This window comes from Citrus clementina, unplaced genomic scaffold, assembly GCF_000493195.1.
Source record: "Citrus clementina cultivar Clemenules unplaced genomic scaffold, Citrus_clementina_v1.0 scaffold_7, whole genome shotgun sequence".
In the NCBI taxonomy this organism is placed as follows: domain Eukaryota; kingdom Viridiplantae; phylum Streptophyta; class Magnoliopsida; order Sapindales; family Rutaceae; genus Citrus; species Citrus x clementina.
The window spans coordinates 14,640,723-14,656,586 of record NW_006262075.1 but is presented as its reverse complement, the minus strand read 5'-3'; the positions used below and the strand labels follow the sequence as shown (position 1 = coordinate 14,656,586).

Genomic DNA, 15,864 nt, shown 5'->3' with positions numbered 1-15,864 from the left:
TCTATTGCTAGATCAGGTGGAGTCTTGACAGTGGGAAGGGCTAATTCCCAATGGATTTTGTTTGCTTTAGGAGTGGATTCCTCTTGGAAGGCTTCAACATCCGAAGAGGCTATAGAAGTTTGGTCATCTCTTTCTAATACTCCAATTTTGCTAGATTGAGGAGTATCAGGAGCTATCTGGGCTTTGCTAGATGAGGAAGAAGCAGCTTCTATCCTATCTAGTTGTTCTCTAATGGCTTTAGCAAAATCTGATTTTGATTATTGAACAAGCTTTTGGCTAGTTTTCGAAACCTGAAAAGGTTTGAAAATAGGTTCCTTAAGCTTTTTATCAGAATCTGGTTTTGAAGGAATGGGCTTTTGACTAGGAAAAACAGATATGGTTGACTGTTGGAATTGGTTTTCTATTCTAGTCAACTGTTTTCCTATAGTATTTAAGTTAGTATTACAGAAATTATTCTGTTGGATAATACTGCTTAAATTACTATCAGTATCATTGGGTTTAGGGATTTTATAAGGTGAAGCTCTAATGTCAATGGGAGGTTCACCGTGGTCAACGGTTATACTCCGGAGAGGTGGATGCTCGGAATCGACTGTTCTATTACTTTCGGAGAGTTTCCACTCAGTGGTCTTTTTCCTAATAGTAATAGGATTTGACTCTTTGAAGGGGTAAGAGATGTTGTTATTAGAGGAATATATCTCGAACCAATCAAAAAATAATATATGAACTTTATGAAGATTCACAAATTCATAATAAGATTGTTGGATTTCTTTTCTTTGGTTTAAAAAGTGTTTGAAAAACCAAAGTCTTTTTTCTTTGTTTAAATCAGAATAAAAATCATTATGCAGAAGAGTTTTATCTAATTCAAATTCTTTTTCAATGACACTAATGACATTTTCTGTAACAGCAGAAAACGTAGGAGATGTTGGAGGAGAAGGTTCCTTCTCTTCCTGACTTTGAATATGTTGATTACTAGTGTAGATCGTATATATATATATATATATATTTGTGGAACACTCTTATGAAGAGTTAATATAATGTCCAAAAATAATTGGTAATTTATTTTTTTACAAAATTAATTTTTTTGAACATACATGAACTTCCACAAAAATTAATATATATTCTTTTATTTTTATTTTATTTTTGGGCTTCAATTGTTAATTTATTTTTTTATTACTCTCCAAAAAGAAAAAGAAAAAGAAAAAGAAATATTATTCTAAGAGAGTCATATTGTAAAGCAAGTTGTAAGGAACAAAAACTAACGGTAAGGGTGTCAATAGTTCAACAATAAGAAGGTTTCGATGTATTTTTTAAAAATATAAGGACTAAACAAATACTAACCTCAAAATATAAAAAAACTTATATCCAAAAAAATAAATATAAATAAAAGATAGAACAACGTGAGAAAAATAACCCAACCCAAAAAAAAAAAGAGCATATTACGCATCTGTTTTTAGAAAATAAAAAAACACCAAAACAAAAGCTATGCCAGACACCACCTCGGCAACTGACAAGAAAAAATTTTGCATTATATAAAACCATCACAATAATTACAGCATGCATTGTATATAAAAAATTTTAACATGAAAATTGATGATGAATTTTAATTGTATTTGTATTATTATTACTTATATATATATATATGTTAAGATGTTAAAGAAAACTATTATAAATATTATTTTTATCTTTGGGATGGTAGAGAAAACTAAAATGTATTCAGAATTGAATTGGCCAAATCAATAATTATTTGCAAAAGAAACTATTTGAGATGATCCAGTGGAATGAGTTAATTTTATTTTACCACAAATGTTTGAACAATATTTAAACGCATAAATATTTTTTTTTAAAAGCATCCCACTCCCCGTCCTTATTCCTTTATTAATTTCTTTTACTGCAAAGAACAATTTTACCTCATGAAAAAGAAAATTGTACTACTAAAGAACATGATTGAACTTTAGTTAATAGAAGGATGATTGAGATTTGCAATAAATTTAATATAATAAACAGTATATTACATTCAAATAATGAATAAAGTTCGAATTTGATCTTTTTAACAATGCTTTATCAGAATCCATATGTTAACCAACTCTGAGATTCTTTCTTGCCCTATATTCATTCGTTTTGCACCCCATCATAAGGCACGAACGAGACTTCACTAAGAGTAAAGTAAAAGCATTCTTCAAACGCAACACGCGCTTGAGAAAATACTTGAATGTGGTGGTGTTGGTCCTTTTACAAAGACTTGATTAGTATTCCTGCAATCACTTAACTACGCCATGCAGAAGATAATTCTAGATCGACATCTTCTTCCCACCAAGTGGCATTCTGCACATTATATAACATGGTTAATATGCATTATTGCACAAAACATTTAACTATGAAGACTTTTTTTATCATTTAATTTCTGAAACAATTATGTTAAATTCTTAATCTAACGTTGGGTTTCTATGTGAATAATTATATATTGCAGACTGTCATATAAAATTAAACTAAATTAAAAGTGATTTATTAAAATTTTTGGTAATTTGAACTTTACTATATCTAATAAGGTGTAGTCCTTTAATGTATAGAGACATAAGAGTAATTTTTATATATGTATAGAGACATAAGGTGTAGTCCTTTAATGTGTTGATGTAAAAGGCAAACCGCATGACTCTAGAAAGCAATTAGTCATTATGGATTCAAATACGCTTCCGCATATTCGATTATTGATTCTTAATGATACAACATAAACGTTCCTTGAATTTATGTGATGGTTTTCACCAAATATTATTATCTAATATGTGGCATTAGAGCCTCTTCAATTGAAAATTAAACAATTAGTAGTTATCTTCTAGAATTAAGGAAAAATATACTTAGAAATTCGGGTTCTGGTTACCACAATCATTGAGGTGTTCGGCCAAACAAAGCGCAGTTATTAGGCCCTGCCAACAAACAAGCCGCGACCACCAAAGTGTGGCAGATTGAGTAAAATTTAGATCAACCAAGGTGCAGTTGTTGGCTATGCCAAGAAGCGAGCCATGGCAGATTTAACAGAAGCAACGACGCATCAAGAGAAGAAAAAATAGCTTTTGAAAAAAGGCATATGACAAGTTTAGAATTCGGGTTAGGTTGACCCAACTCGATCCAGCCCTAACTCGGTCAACAATTGACCATTGCCTGTTAATCGTTGACTTTGACCAAAAAAATTAATAGAGCAATCATATCTTGAGATGTGTTTTCCCTTTATTTGAATTTACATTTGTTTTGAGACTTCTACAAGCTTGTTTTGCTTGTTTGTTCTCTGTTAAGCTATAACTTTTGCTAATATTACTACCAATATCAATTCTATTCCTATACTAAATGGCTCTAACTTCAAGTCATAACAAGAGAATCTCTTAGTAGTTCTCGCAATCATGGATCTCAACCTTGCATTAAAGGATAATTGTCCCTCGCTTCTAATATAAACATGAAAGAAATCAAATCACATATGCATCATGATCATAAAGAAGGTCATTTCGGAAGCATTTAGGGCTCCATGTCCAAAAAGATAAGTGGTCCAGGAAATTTTTTTTGGTCAAAATCAACAGTCAATGGTTAATGGTCAACTATTGATCGGGTTAAGAGCTAGATTAGGTCAGATCAACCCAACGCAATTCCAAATTAGCCTCGTACCTTTCTTTAAACTCTATTTTTTTCCTCATCCATGGCCTACTGCTGTTACTTAGACCACGGCTTACTTGCCGATGCGATTCAACAACTGCGCCTTCCTTGGCCAAAACCTCAGCACCGGCGGCTATCATTACTACCAGCAAAAAGCCTAAGAAACTAAATTTTCAAATATATTTTTCTTAATTTTATAAAACAACCACCAATTGTTTAATTCTCAAGGATTTAATATGAATAGGCTTTGATACCACTTCTTAGAAAAGAACGCTTGGTGAAAACCATCACTTAGAATCCCAATAACATTCATGTTCTACTATCAAGAATCAATAATTAAATATGCAGAAGTGTACCTAAATCCATAATGAAAATTTGCTTTCCAGAGCTGGTTTGCCTTTTAGATTAACATGTTTTATTAGAGAATCCTTTAATTTTCTCTTTGCACTCTATCTGATGATAGGATGTCAGAAAAGAATAGAACATCAAGTGTGATATGGAGACCTTAATAAAGTCATCAAATATGAGAAAAGAAGTTACACAATCGCACCACTAATAGCCTTAAGTAGAATATATAAAAATGAAATTCAAGTATGGAGATTAAACCTTATAGCCTCTTCGGAGAAACTGTAAAGAACTTCCTTCTTCTTCTTGTAGTCCTAGGACTCTCAGCAGCTCTTCTTTGGTCTAGAGCACAGACAATAATTACTTTTGAAGCATGAGATAAATTTTATCAAAATTGAGTTTGGCGAATAAGATGCATACTTCACTCAGTGTAAAGCGTGTTTCACTCTCTGCTATGCAAGCATAAGAACTATCTGCTTGTTTAAGCATCACCTGCCAAGGCCCTGCACAAACTCTAGTCATTTAAGGGAGCTTGAAGGAATGAAGTTATAGTTTAGAGTTCAAATATCAGGCACATAAAAATATTGAGGAAATAGAGGATGTATTTTTAAAAGGGGAAGTGCCAAAACAAAACATAGACAATTGCTAGAAGTTGACGATAATATGGAGCTAGTCTATCAGGAAGCCAATCAACGAGGCGAGGGAAATCTTTTGAAATCCATGCAGAAGAAAATTACGAAATAAATATTTTGGAAGTATCTATTCAAGTATATATTTTGAATTTTCCCATACCTTAAGATTAGAAAAAATTCTCCGATAAAGCCATGATGAATACCACAGCAGTCAGGCACACAGAGAGACTTTCCACAGTAAGTATCTAACAATGACTAACAAGAAATATCTGCAGAAATGCTAACAGAACTTCTACAAAATGAGGGGGAAACCCAATTATTGTCCTAACAGAATGAAAATGAAGGGAAAGCCTTTCCATTCACTGCTTCGGCCATAAAAAATTATGAAATTTTGAAATCTAGTGATTCCTTGACCTTGGACGTTGACAACATAAATCTCCTAAAATGTAAGCTAACTCAGAATTGAATTTGCAAAAATAAAATCATGAAAAATTATATGATAAAAAAGAAATCAATTTAACTGTCTTAGAAGATTTTATTTCATACCAGGATACTGGCGAAATAATGCTCCACTGTAATTTATGGTAAAAGGTGCCACTGGTACAGTCTTACATTGTAAACCATAAGTGGTTACTCAGAAACTGGAGTTAGAAAACAATCAACAAAAATGAAGTATAATAATGATAACGATAACAGCAACGAAGAGTTGCAAAAGAGGAAATACCTTTGAGTACTCTCTGATGCGGATATAAAACACTGGGGTAAACTGAGAAAGAAACCGGTAATGCAAATCTTTGGATGGAAATCCCAGAATGCCCAAGTCAGCGCTGCAAAAGCAAACATTTTTCATCTTTTTATATTGGTATTGAACATGTAATTCAATGATAAGGGAATCAAATATCAGTCAATGTAAGGCAAAGGTACGATGATACCGTAATGTGTCCAGTTCAAGATTGAAGAGCAGCGCTGGGGTTGACATAGCAAATTTCTCCTGTAAATCTTATAAAAAGAATTAAGGTGGGGGAAGATTTTCTGTGATTTGAGGATTTTCTCAAAGTAAGTCAATAAAGGTGTTCCGGAATTGATGGCACTCTCGCCATTACATTAAATGTCTAAGCACCAAAAATAAGGCCTCAGTGACATTCAGTAGTGATGCACATTACAGTAATAGTCCATAAGGTACACTGAATTTTTATTACATCAAATTTTTAAGAGAACTTTTCCATCAACCACTGGATTCTGCTTTTTAAATATTATAACTGAGATAGGTTTAGGAGGAGGCATCTCACCGTCTTAAGAAATTTTCCACACAGAGGGCTATACGCTTCTTCAAATAAAACCTAGAGGCAAGTATTGATTTATGGAGCTTCCCAGAGAATAGTAAACAATATAATTCATTTTAAATTACTTTTAGAGTACCAGTATGCCTTCTGGATTCTGAAATAGACCATTGCTCAACAGACCTACTTAACTATCAACAGTTCTTTATTTAACTCTCTCTTGCACGATGTAAAATTAAAAAATAGCAACTGTTATGATTCTCGGGAAAGCCATAACCAAAAAAGAGGATTTAGCTATGTGACATCATTACTGTTCAACTGTCGAGCGGTACAATTATATAAGTTCCAGTGCATCATTTTAACGAGTTTACAGTATATGAACTCAGAGTTTATTACCAAAATAAAACTTGGACATTAAGGTCATTAGCTAGGTGAGCGAATTTCTTAAAAGCAAAGACAACATACCACATACTTCTCTATGACAGAAAGTTCGCGTGTGCTGCAATTAATAAACACATAAAGTGTGGGTGGCTCATCAGACTGCCAACGACCTGCATTTTTTTTGGGGCGGGGGGGGTGGGTGGTTTGGTTAAGGATTTTGAGCTCAGAAATAAATGATTAAATTACATTGAAACATAAGATTCCTGCAAAAGTTTCAAGAGAATTTTTCCTAGATTCACATGTTTAAGGTGCTAATAGCAAAATTTACTACATCAAAATTGTAGTTCCCACTTTCTTATTCAAGTAGAAGAAAATCAATTGAATTCAATAATTCTTTTGATTCAAATAAAAAGAATTATAGTTGTTATAAAAATAACTGAATCACACTTATTCCTTGCACTTTAAAAGTTTAAAAATAGTGGCAAACATTACCCGAGTCAGCATAACCCATACAATGGTAAATAATGGACCCTATTCACAAGCATTTGTAAAACCAACCTTCCTCTTGATCATCAAAATCAAAATCCAGGGTGTTCCTAATTGAGCTGAAAAAACTTCTGACAGCACCAGTGGGGACGTCATCCAGGGAACCTATGGTTATACCATCAATCTGAAAGAAATGAATCAAAGACTGAAATCCAACTAAGAATACAAGAACTCCTATGCTAAAGGTTTTTATGTTAGTAAGAGTTTTTGAAACCAATGCTGTATACTCTACATAAGAAAAAATTAGATTTAGTCATTAACATGTTAAAAAATTATAAATAGCATCAATGGAAAATGTTGTTTGGAAATATTAATTATTCTAGTGCAGGGAAAGTTGTTTTGTTCTTCTTTTGAGCATTGGCTTCAGTCTTACCCAGCTCCACCTGAACAAGCCAACAATCCACACGTGCGCTGAAGCGAAACCATACAAAGTGCTTCTTGAAATGTGAAAACCCAAAACTTCACCCCCCCCCCCCCCCCCCCCCAAAAAAAAAAAAAAAGCAGAAAACCAAAAGGAACCTAGCACAATGCTAAAGTGCAACAAAACAAAATGTAACCTGGTCAGAATGTGTATACTTACAGAATCAAGAGCTGTTTTGAAAAGCCGAGAGGCCCTGCCCTTTTCTGGCTTATCAGGAAACACCTGAGATTGGACAAACTCCATCAAGTCATTTATCCAATTGGAGTATCAAAAGTTTATATGAAAGGAACTTTCTTCTTACGATGCAAGCTCTGGTTTCCATTCTTTCTTGGAGCTTTCTGACAACAGCCAATGCAAGTTGAATGTTGGCATCTATGAACTCATCTGAAGACCCCTTCACATAAATAAGATTTCAAGAAAGGCATGTACATGTTCTATTTCTTTTCTTTGTAAAAATCATCTGCTGAACTAATATTTTCACGGACAAACAAATTTACTTGTAAATAAAATTGCATTAATACTGCAAAATTCCTTCCAGTAACAAAATCATTCATGCATATCATCTAAAAATCATAAAATGAGATTCTAAAACCTAAACTATATATAATAACGGAAACTGGTCAATACATAAAACCAGTCAAAAATTTGCAGAAAGCTATCAAAACATCAGCACCTTGATCAATTATAAATGGTTCAGTAAACTTTCTAAGGAACTTAGGAGATCAAAGAGGTACCTTATAAGAGGAAATGTTGCTTGGTAAGGGCCTGGAGAAGAGAAAAATAAAGATAAGTGATTGACAATAATAAAAAACATAATTATTATCTTTTAATTTTTATGAGGGGCTAATGGGAAAGTTCAGTGTTGGAGTCCATGACACGTATCCCCAAACAAAAAATAACATTATTTTTACAACTGCAAAAAGGTTTTCTGACCTTAGGTGTCATATCATCACCATCATGCAGCCCAGTTTACACACTGCTTGCCACTATTCATGCAATCAAATCCCATCTTTTTCCAAAGAGCTTCATAATAATGTTCTAATATTTCACTATTTTTTTTCAAACTTGTTCTTGATTAGGAACTGATTGATTACAAAATCCCAACTTAATGAGGAATATGAACAATCCAAAACTAAAAAGCAGTATTATCATTATTGCTAGCTAATTACAATTCCAAAATAAGAACAAGACAGACATTAGGAAAAATCCTCAAATATGAAATGCCACCCAATTTTTAAGAAACAAGTGGGAGGACAATTTATTGAAAATGTTCAAATCCGAAAAACCACCCAGTTTTTGTACTAAATTAACTCACGCGAACTCAAAACCAAGCAACCCACAGGTAACCAATTAAACGTGAACATAAAATTCCCTTTAAATAGTAAGCTCATTGTCAAACTCAACAAGACATCCTAAGAAATCCAGCAAAGCTAATCCCAAAAGATAACCCGCAAAATTTGAGATTGTTATTCCCCAACATCCAGATTTCAGTATTAAAGTTCAAGAATAAGTATAGAAAGAAACGGGTACAAAGTCAAAACAAAAAAAAAAAGGTGTTGCCAGCATTCAATTTGAAGCTGAACCAATCAAATGGGTATTCATAAAACCACTAAAGAACAGAACTTTCACTATTTGAGCAGCTCAAAATTAAATAATATGCCATTCTTCTTCCAAAATAAGTAATCAAATAACAAAAAAAAGCTCAAAAACACCAATTCAAACATGGGCCTTAAATGGATATCTTCTGCTTAATTCAAGTAATTGCATACAGTACCTAAATTAAAAAATTTCCATAAAAATGCAGAATTATTATAAAAAAAAAAACAAAAAGAAAAGGGTAATTACGGGAAGTCGATTTCCAAGCGGGTTTTGCCATCTTGAAGAGCAAAAGCGAGTGAGTTAGCAGCATCAGCGGCGAGTACTTCATAAGACTTTGGCTTGTAAATGGCAATCCCAGCTTTGGGTCCCAAAGAACTAGAAGCTGTTTGTGCTTTTGGCTTCTGCTGCTTGCTGTTGTTGCTGCTGCTGCTGCTCTTTTTAGCGCAGAGGATTTGGTGCGAGTGTTGGCGTTTTGAGAGAGGAGAGGAGAGAGAATGCTGACGTGGAATATATGGAGGGAGAGAATGGCGGAGGAGGAGGAAAGAGAGAGGAGAGGGGAGAGTGGACGCCATGTGAGACATGGCCATTGAAGGTTGTCGTTAACGGTTAATCGGTTACGGTTAAGTTGCTCTGATTCATGAGAGCGAGGGAAAGTATGGATTGCCTTTGGATATGGGAATCAACTTCAACGCTAGGATTGCTACACGTGTTCGTTTTATAGTCAATCTTGTTTTATTTGTTTTGGGAGTCCCTATATTACAATTAATGTAACATACACAAGCCACCAGAACCACACAAATTATGGGACCCACATATTTGTGTGGTTCTTGTGGCTTGTGTATGTTACATTAATTGTAACATAGCAAAATCCGTTTTATTTTATTTATTTATTTTTGTTAAATTGGATTTTATTGTGAAAGAAAGTTCTAAACAGAATGACCAACCAATTTGATATAAATTAGGCGAGATCTTTCCCTATAAGATAAAAGTCTTGGTTGTTGCTATAAAAAATTAAAACTTTTTAAGCGAAGATTAAAGAATTGCATAATAGTGCATTATATGGGAAATTATCCCTCAAGCAAAGAATATCAAAAATACTGGTAGTCACTAATAGTTTTTAATAATATTTTAAAACCACCACAAATTTTTATTTTATATCAACCAACTTTCTATTATAACTGTTAAACACTGTAAAGAAAAATCTAAAATAAAATCTTATTTAATATTTTAGAACAAGGCAAATTAGTTTTTTTATCTTAAATAATTTAATAGTGACTAATGAAATTAATGGTTGATGTAAAACAAAAACTTGAAGAACTTATGAAATATTATTAGAAGCTTGTAATGGTTAATTATATTTTCAATATTCTTGAGGAGTTGAGGATATAATTACTTTTAATGACAAATTAATAAGATATCAAAATTGGTCTAAATCTAAATTTTTTCTAGGTCTTTCAAATTTTTTATTGTTAATCACCTAATTACGATACATTATGCACAATATATCATAAGTTAGTTACTTAAAAACGAAAACTTTGGAGCTAGAATTGAGAACTTAAAATTTAAACGTAAAATGGGAGGGGGTTGTATTGCACTATGCTCGTCATTCTCTCATCTAATGCCTTCACTGCTTGTGGCTGGCTATGCCTACCCAACCCACGCTCCTCCTTTGTGCGGCTTTTTTTCTTAGTCATTTTTATGCGTGTTGAAGGTAGATTTGTCTTAGGGTGCGTTTGTTTTTTTTATTTTTTGTTTTTTTGTTTTAAATTTAATGACATATTTGATTTAATTTCAATCAGTTAAGTCATTAAATTTGTTTGATTTTCAACTTAATGAAAATTTTTAGTCATTAAGTTGTTAAGTTATTAAGTCAATTTTTTTAACTTTTTATTTAATTTAAAAAGTTTGAATAAATCAAAAAAGATATTCTCCAAAAATGACCCTATCTAATTAATTATTTTTTATCGTTATTTAAATAAAAACTTAGCAATTAGTATTATTATTCATCTTCATGAGTTTTGATAATGAAAATATAGTAGTAGATTATTATTATTTTTATCTTTTTATATATTCAAATTAACATTATTTATATTTACAATTTTTTTGAATATTTTTCATATAATACATTATAAACTATAATAAAATTGATTAACATGCTCTAATTTAGAATATTAAAGGTTTGCATTTAATTGAACATGATTTATATTATGATAAAATACTCTTATTTATATTCCTTGAAATATTTGTTTACCTAGTATTTAAAATTTGTAAACGCACAAATGTAAAAGTACTATCTTTTAAACCTTTTAAAATGAAAAAAAAAAAACCAACCTAATGCTTGTTATCAAAGATTTAGATTAAAAAAATAAATATATCATTTAGATTAAAAAATTTAATTTTATTCAGAATTCAGACTAATTCAGGTCTATTCAGATTTTTTAAAAAAAACTACCACCTTAATTAATTCGGACATGTTGAGATTCTAGGGTGCATCGATATTGTTTCTCAATTGTTATTTTTCATAAAATAAATGAGCATGAAAATGGAATTTCAATGACTTGTTGATTTTGAATTTAGTGTGTCTGTATTTTGAAAATAAAAACAGCAATTTTGTTTGAAATTGAATGTAATAAAAAATAGTGGGCGTGTATTCGTTGGTTATTATTTCATAAATAAAGATATCAATAATGAAAAGAAAAAAATATTACTTACAATAGAGATTTGGTTCTTCAGTGAAAGATGAAATAAAAGTATTTTTATTAAACATTGACGAGCGCACAAAAAACCGCTTTATAATATATTTTAGAGTATGTTTTGTGGAATAAGTAAAACATGTATAACTATTTTTTTTTTTTTAATTATTGTCAAATTAATCATGTTTTATGTGTTTTTCACTTTACAGTATGACGGCCGAAACTTTATTACGGAAACAAAAATGAAAACGGGAAATTCAGTGAAAACATAAAAACATGGGCTATATGAAACTTTAACAAAAATTGTGAATACCTGACCCGATAAAGAAACTCGTCACCACAGATCGGATCCTACCACCTCAAGGAAACTCGTGCGGTCGTGCCTCTCTTTCAAGCCAAACACCTCGACGACACCGTTTCCTCAGAAAGACCTCGCCGACGGTTTTCAACGCCCAATCTTCCTCTCTAGGTACACATCAGCTCTCAAATCTCAATCAACTATTTCGTTCTTGTAATTTTGTTTTTAACGTTTTACGGTTTTGGTTTGCCGTTTGCCGTTTAAGATTTAATTAGGGTTTATGAAAAAAAAATTGTACAGAGTTAAAGAGTTAATTTTCTATATCACAAATAATATTCTTTTTATTTTGTTAAGTTGAGTGTGAGCAATTCTGCATAACTATTAAAAATTTATGATGTATTATTTATGCTTTGTGTTAGTTATCATTAATGTAGAAGAAAATATTACTTAATTATATAAACAAAGAGGAAAAAGAAGTTTTGTCAAATGATATTTATCATTTTCATGGTTATATAAATGTTAGTCCTTTTGTTGGGTGATTTTAATTTTTCAAGACTAGAATGGGTGATTGGAAACTTTTTGAAAACCTCTGCCGATTATGAATTGTATTTAATTTGGGTTTTCTTTAATCCATCAAATTATATATGATTTAATTTTGGTCTTAGAACTTGCAAGCAATCAGGAAATTCATAAAACAATGGCACCTGAGCCGGAAGATGAGATCAAGGACGAGAAGAATCCCAGACCTCTTGATGAAGATGACATTGCACTGCTTAAAACATATGTATGGATTCTTTCTTTCTTGAACTCTAATTTCTTGTCTGTCATTCATTGGATATGGTAATAATCACCAGCGAAGGCTGATATTTGTGTCGCTTGAAATTGTTTATGCAGGGTTTAGGACCGTATTCTACTAGCATAAAGAAAGCAGAGAAGGAGATTAAGGACATGGCCAAGAAAGTCAATGACTTGTGTGGTATAGAACTTTGTTATAATTACATCTGCATCACTCATTTGGTATGTGTCATTTTATGGGACAAACCCCTGATTCTGTTTAATGAGATCATGTCACTTCTGTAATGTAATAGGTATCAAGGAATCTGACACAGGCTTAGCTGCACCCAGCCAGTGGGATCTTGTTTCTGATAAGCAGATGATGCAAGAGGAGCAGCCTCTTCAGGTATTGTACTTTTTTATAAGGTTTAATAAAATATTTGGGCTTTGTGTTTCTCACTTGTTCAATGATTTTGCGGCTTAGGTTGCGAGATGCACCAAGATTATCAATCCAAATTCTGAAGATGCTAAATATGTAATAAATGTTAAGCAAATTGCCAAGGTATATTTTTATTTCCTATGTCCTTTTTTACCAGTAATTTATTAGTTCTTGTGAATAAATTTTGTGTGTAATTTTTATTCTTTTTATATATCAATGTTTCCTATATATAAAATTTACCATTTTGATTAATGATTAAATGTTTACTGGAACTAGTAACTCTTTCTTTTTGATGAGCATTCTCCTAAAGTTTCTGGTCTGAAATAATGTGCAGATGTAATACTTAGTCCTTTTTGGATGCAAAAATAAATGTCATTATGGATTGTCTCACATCAATTGTGTGCAAATTGTATGATCAGCCTTTGATTATAATGTTGTTTTTGTGCATGTTGGGTCTAACATAACTTTTTACTATCTCAACTCAGTTTGTCGTTGGGCTTGGTGACAAAGTTTCCCCTACTGATATTGAAGAAGGGATGCGTGTGGGGTAAGTTTTGTGCTTTTGAATGAATTTTGTCTAGAATTATCGTGATGAGCCTCTATACTCTATTGTTTTATTAATTTCCTTTTCCGTCATATTCCTAATTCATAGTACATATGGAATGTTTATGTGTTACACTGAACTGTAAATCTGGGTTTCCTATATCGGATCAATATAAATAGAGTTAGTTGGAAAGTTCGAAGTGTGCATACTTGGCTGTCAGATGTCTCTGATTGATGATTTTGTTTGAAAGTGGAAGGAGATATTTTGATAAAATGGAATTTATGGTTTGATGTAGTAAATGATGAGAATATCAAGTAATCATACTAATAAGTGGAGAGTGAAATATATATTACAATTCTATTAAAATAATAATAACAATAATTATGTCAATAACATATTACAAGATTTGAGCAAACCAGTGGATACTTGGGTTGTTCTTCGTATTTTATTTTGTATGTTATTTAATTTTCTTTTGGAATGGATGTTCAATCTAATTTTTTCTACACTGCATTGGTGTTTAACTGAATTGAATTACCTAAAAATAGGGAAAAAAAGTTTACTAATGGAATAATATTATTTCATACTGACCATTCCAGGGTTGACCGGAATAAATATCAAATTCAAATTCCCTTGCCTCCAAAAATTGATCCAAGTGTAACCATGATGACTGTGGAAGAGAAACCAGATGTGACATATAATGATGTTGGTGGATGTAAGGAGCAGATTGAAAAGATGCGAGAAGTTAGTATTTCATACTTTTACTTGCTTATTACTTGAATACAAATTGAGTGAACAACATGAGTAAATAATAAATTTGAAAATGACTTAAGAAACAAGATAGTTATAACTGGCAGATGTATTAATGAATTTCATTTCTTGTAGGTTGTTGAGCTACCTATGCTTCATCCTGAGAAGTTCGTAAAGCTTGGAATTGATCCTCCTAAGGGTGTTCTATGCTATGGTCCTCCAGGGACTGGTAAAACGCTTCTAGCCAGAGCTGTGGCTAATAGAACTGATGCTTGTTTCATTCGTGTCATTGGAAGTGAACTTGTTCAGAAGTATGTAGGTGAGGGAGCCCGGATGGTTCGTGAACTGTTTCAGGTCAGGCGTTGCTCCATTCATTTCATATTATGATTTTTTGTTACACCTTTGCATTGCATGTTTCCTCATTACCCAACAAGAATGTTGTCTGCTGCAGATGGCACGTTCGAAAAAGGCATGTATTGTATTTTTCGATGAAGTTGATGCCATAGGAGGTGCACGTTTTGATGATGGCGTCGGTGGAGACAATGAGGTTCAACGTACAATGCTTGAAATTGTGAATCAGCTTGATGGGTTTGATGCTCGAGGAAACATCAAAGTTCTGATGGCTACAAACAGGTTAAGTTAGCTACCTACTGTACGACACCTGTTTTGCATGAACTTGCTTTCTGTTACTTTCACTTTCCTAAGCATGCATGCGTGCATTGGTGGTGTTGAAGTTAATGATGATTGTGAAGTTGTAGTGTTGCAGAATTGTTTTCAGGTGCTCATGCTTCTTTCTTTTTCAGGCCTGACACACTTGATCCTGCGCTGCTACGTCCTGGACGGTTGGATCGTAAGGTTGAGTTTGGCCTCCCGGATTTGGAGAGCCGGACGCAAATATTTAAGATCCATACACGAACCATGAACTGCGAAAGAGATATCCGGTTTGAACTTTTGTCTCGGCTTTGCCCCAATTCCACTGGTAAGCATTCACCTTTTAGGAGTTGCTTCATGGTAAATCCTCATGATGACTACTGCAAAATGCTTTATGTTTATAGGAGTTATATTAATAATGTAACTGAAGTCATCTTTGATGTGTATGTATTTATGCCTTATCTTTAATTATTTGGTTTGGTTTGGTTTCCTGACATTTGAGTCTTTTCTACAGGAGCTGATATAAGAAGCGTGTGCACCGAAGCTGGAATGTTTGCCATTCGAGCACGTAGGAAAACCGTGACAGAGAAAGATTTCCTTGATGCAGTGAATAAAGTCATCAAAGGGTACCAAAAGTTCAGTGCAACGCCGAAATACATGGTCTACAATTGATTAAGAAATGAGAACCAGTAGTTTCCTTTCCCCACTGTTAATTATGGTTCAGTTCCTTTTCAGGGAGATTTTTGATTGATTTCAAATTCAATTATCAGTTTAAATCAGTGCGCCAATGTTTACATGTGCACCATTTTGGTTTCCTCACATTATCTGTTAAGACTGAAAACTTTGAAACAAAATTAAGACGACCTTCTTTTGAA

The 15,864-nt window shown here is 32.7% G+C and overlaps 2 protein-coding genes across 3 annotated transcripts; one reads left to right on the top strand and one right to left on the bottom strand.

Moving 5' to 3' along the window:
* Positions 1-1,987: 1,987 nt before the first annotated feature.
* LOC18037542 (protein LOW PSII ACCUMULATION 3, chloroplastic) lies at positions 1,988-9,512 on the bottom strand. 2 transcript variants are annotated; one of them, XM_006427574.2, is made up of 12 exons: positions 9,090-9,512; positions 7,979-8,009; positions 7,546-7,638; positions 7,404-7,466; positions 6,836-6,947; positions 6,362-6,447; positions 5,549-5,607; positions 5,341-5,443; positions 5,163-5,223; positions 4,405-4,487; positions 4,246-4,326; positions 1,988-2,322 (listed from the first exon to the last, which is right to left on the bottom strand). In XM_006427574.2, exons 1-12 carry the CDS (start codon positions 9,428-9,430, stop codon positions 2,263-2,265), a joined length of 1,173 nt encoding a protein of 390 aa, XP_006427637.1. In that variant the 5' UTR covers positions 9,431-9,512; the 3' UTR covers positions 1,988-2,262. The 2 variants fall into 2 exon arrangements, with proteins under 2 accessions (XP_006427637.1, XP_024036008.1); XM_024180240.1 differs by lacking the exons at positions 1,988-2,322; positions 4,246-4,326; positions 4,405-4,487 and adding an exon at positions 4,495-4,908.
* A 2,308-nt stretch (positions 9,513-11,820) lies between these two features.
* On the top strand, positions 11,821-15,864 carry LOC18037565 (26S proteasome regulatory subunit 7). The gene is made up of 11 exons (XM_006427567.2): positions 11,821-12,005; positions 12,500-12,618; positions 12,729-12,810; positions 12,923-13,014; positions 13,093-13,170; positions 13,533-13,594; positions 14,188-14,332; positions 14,474-14,692; positions 14,790-14,971; positions 15,142-15,317; positions 15,504-15,864. The coding sequence occupies exons 2-11, from the start codon at positions 12,532-12,534 to the stop codon at positions 15,659-15,661; spliced, it is 1,281 nt and encodes a 426-aa protein (XP_006427630.1). The 5' UTR covers positions 11,821-12,005; positions 12,500-12,531; the 3' UTR covers positions 15,662-15,864.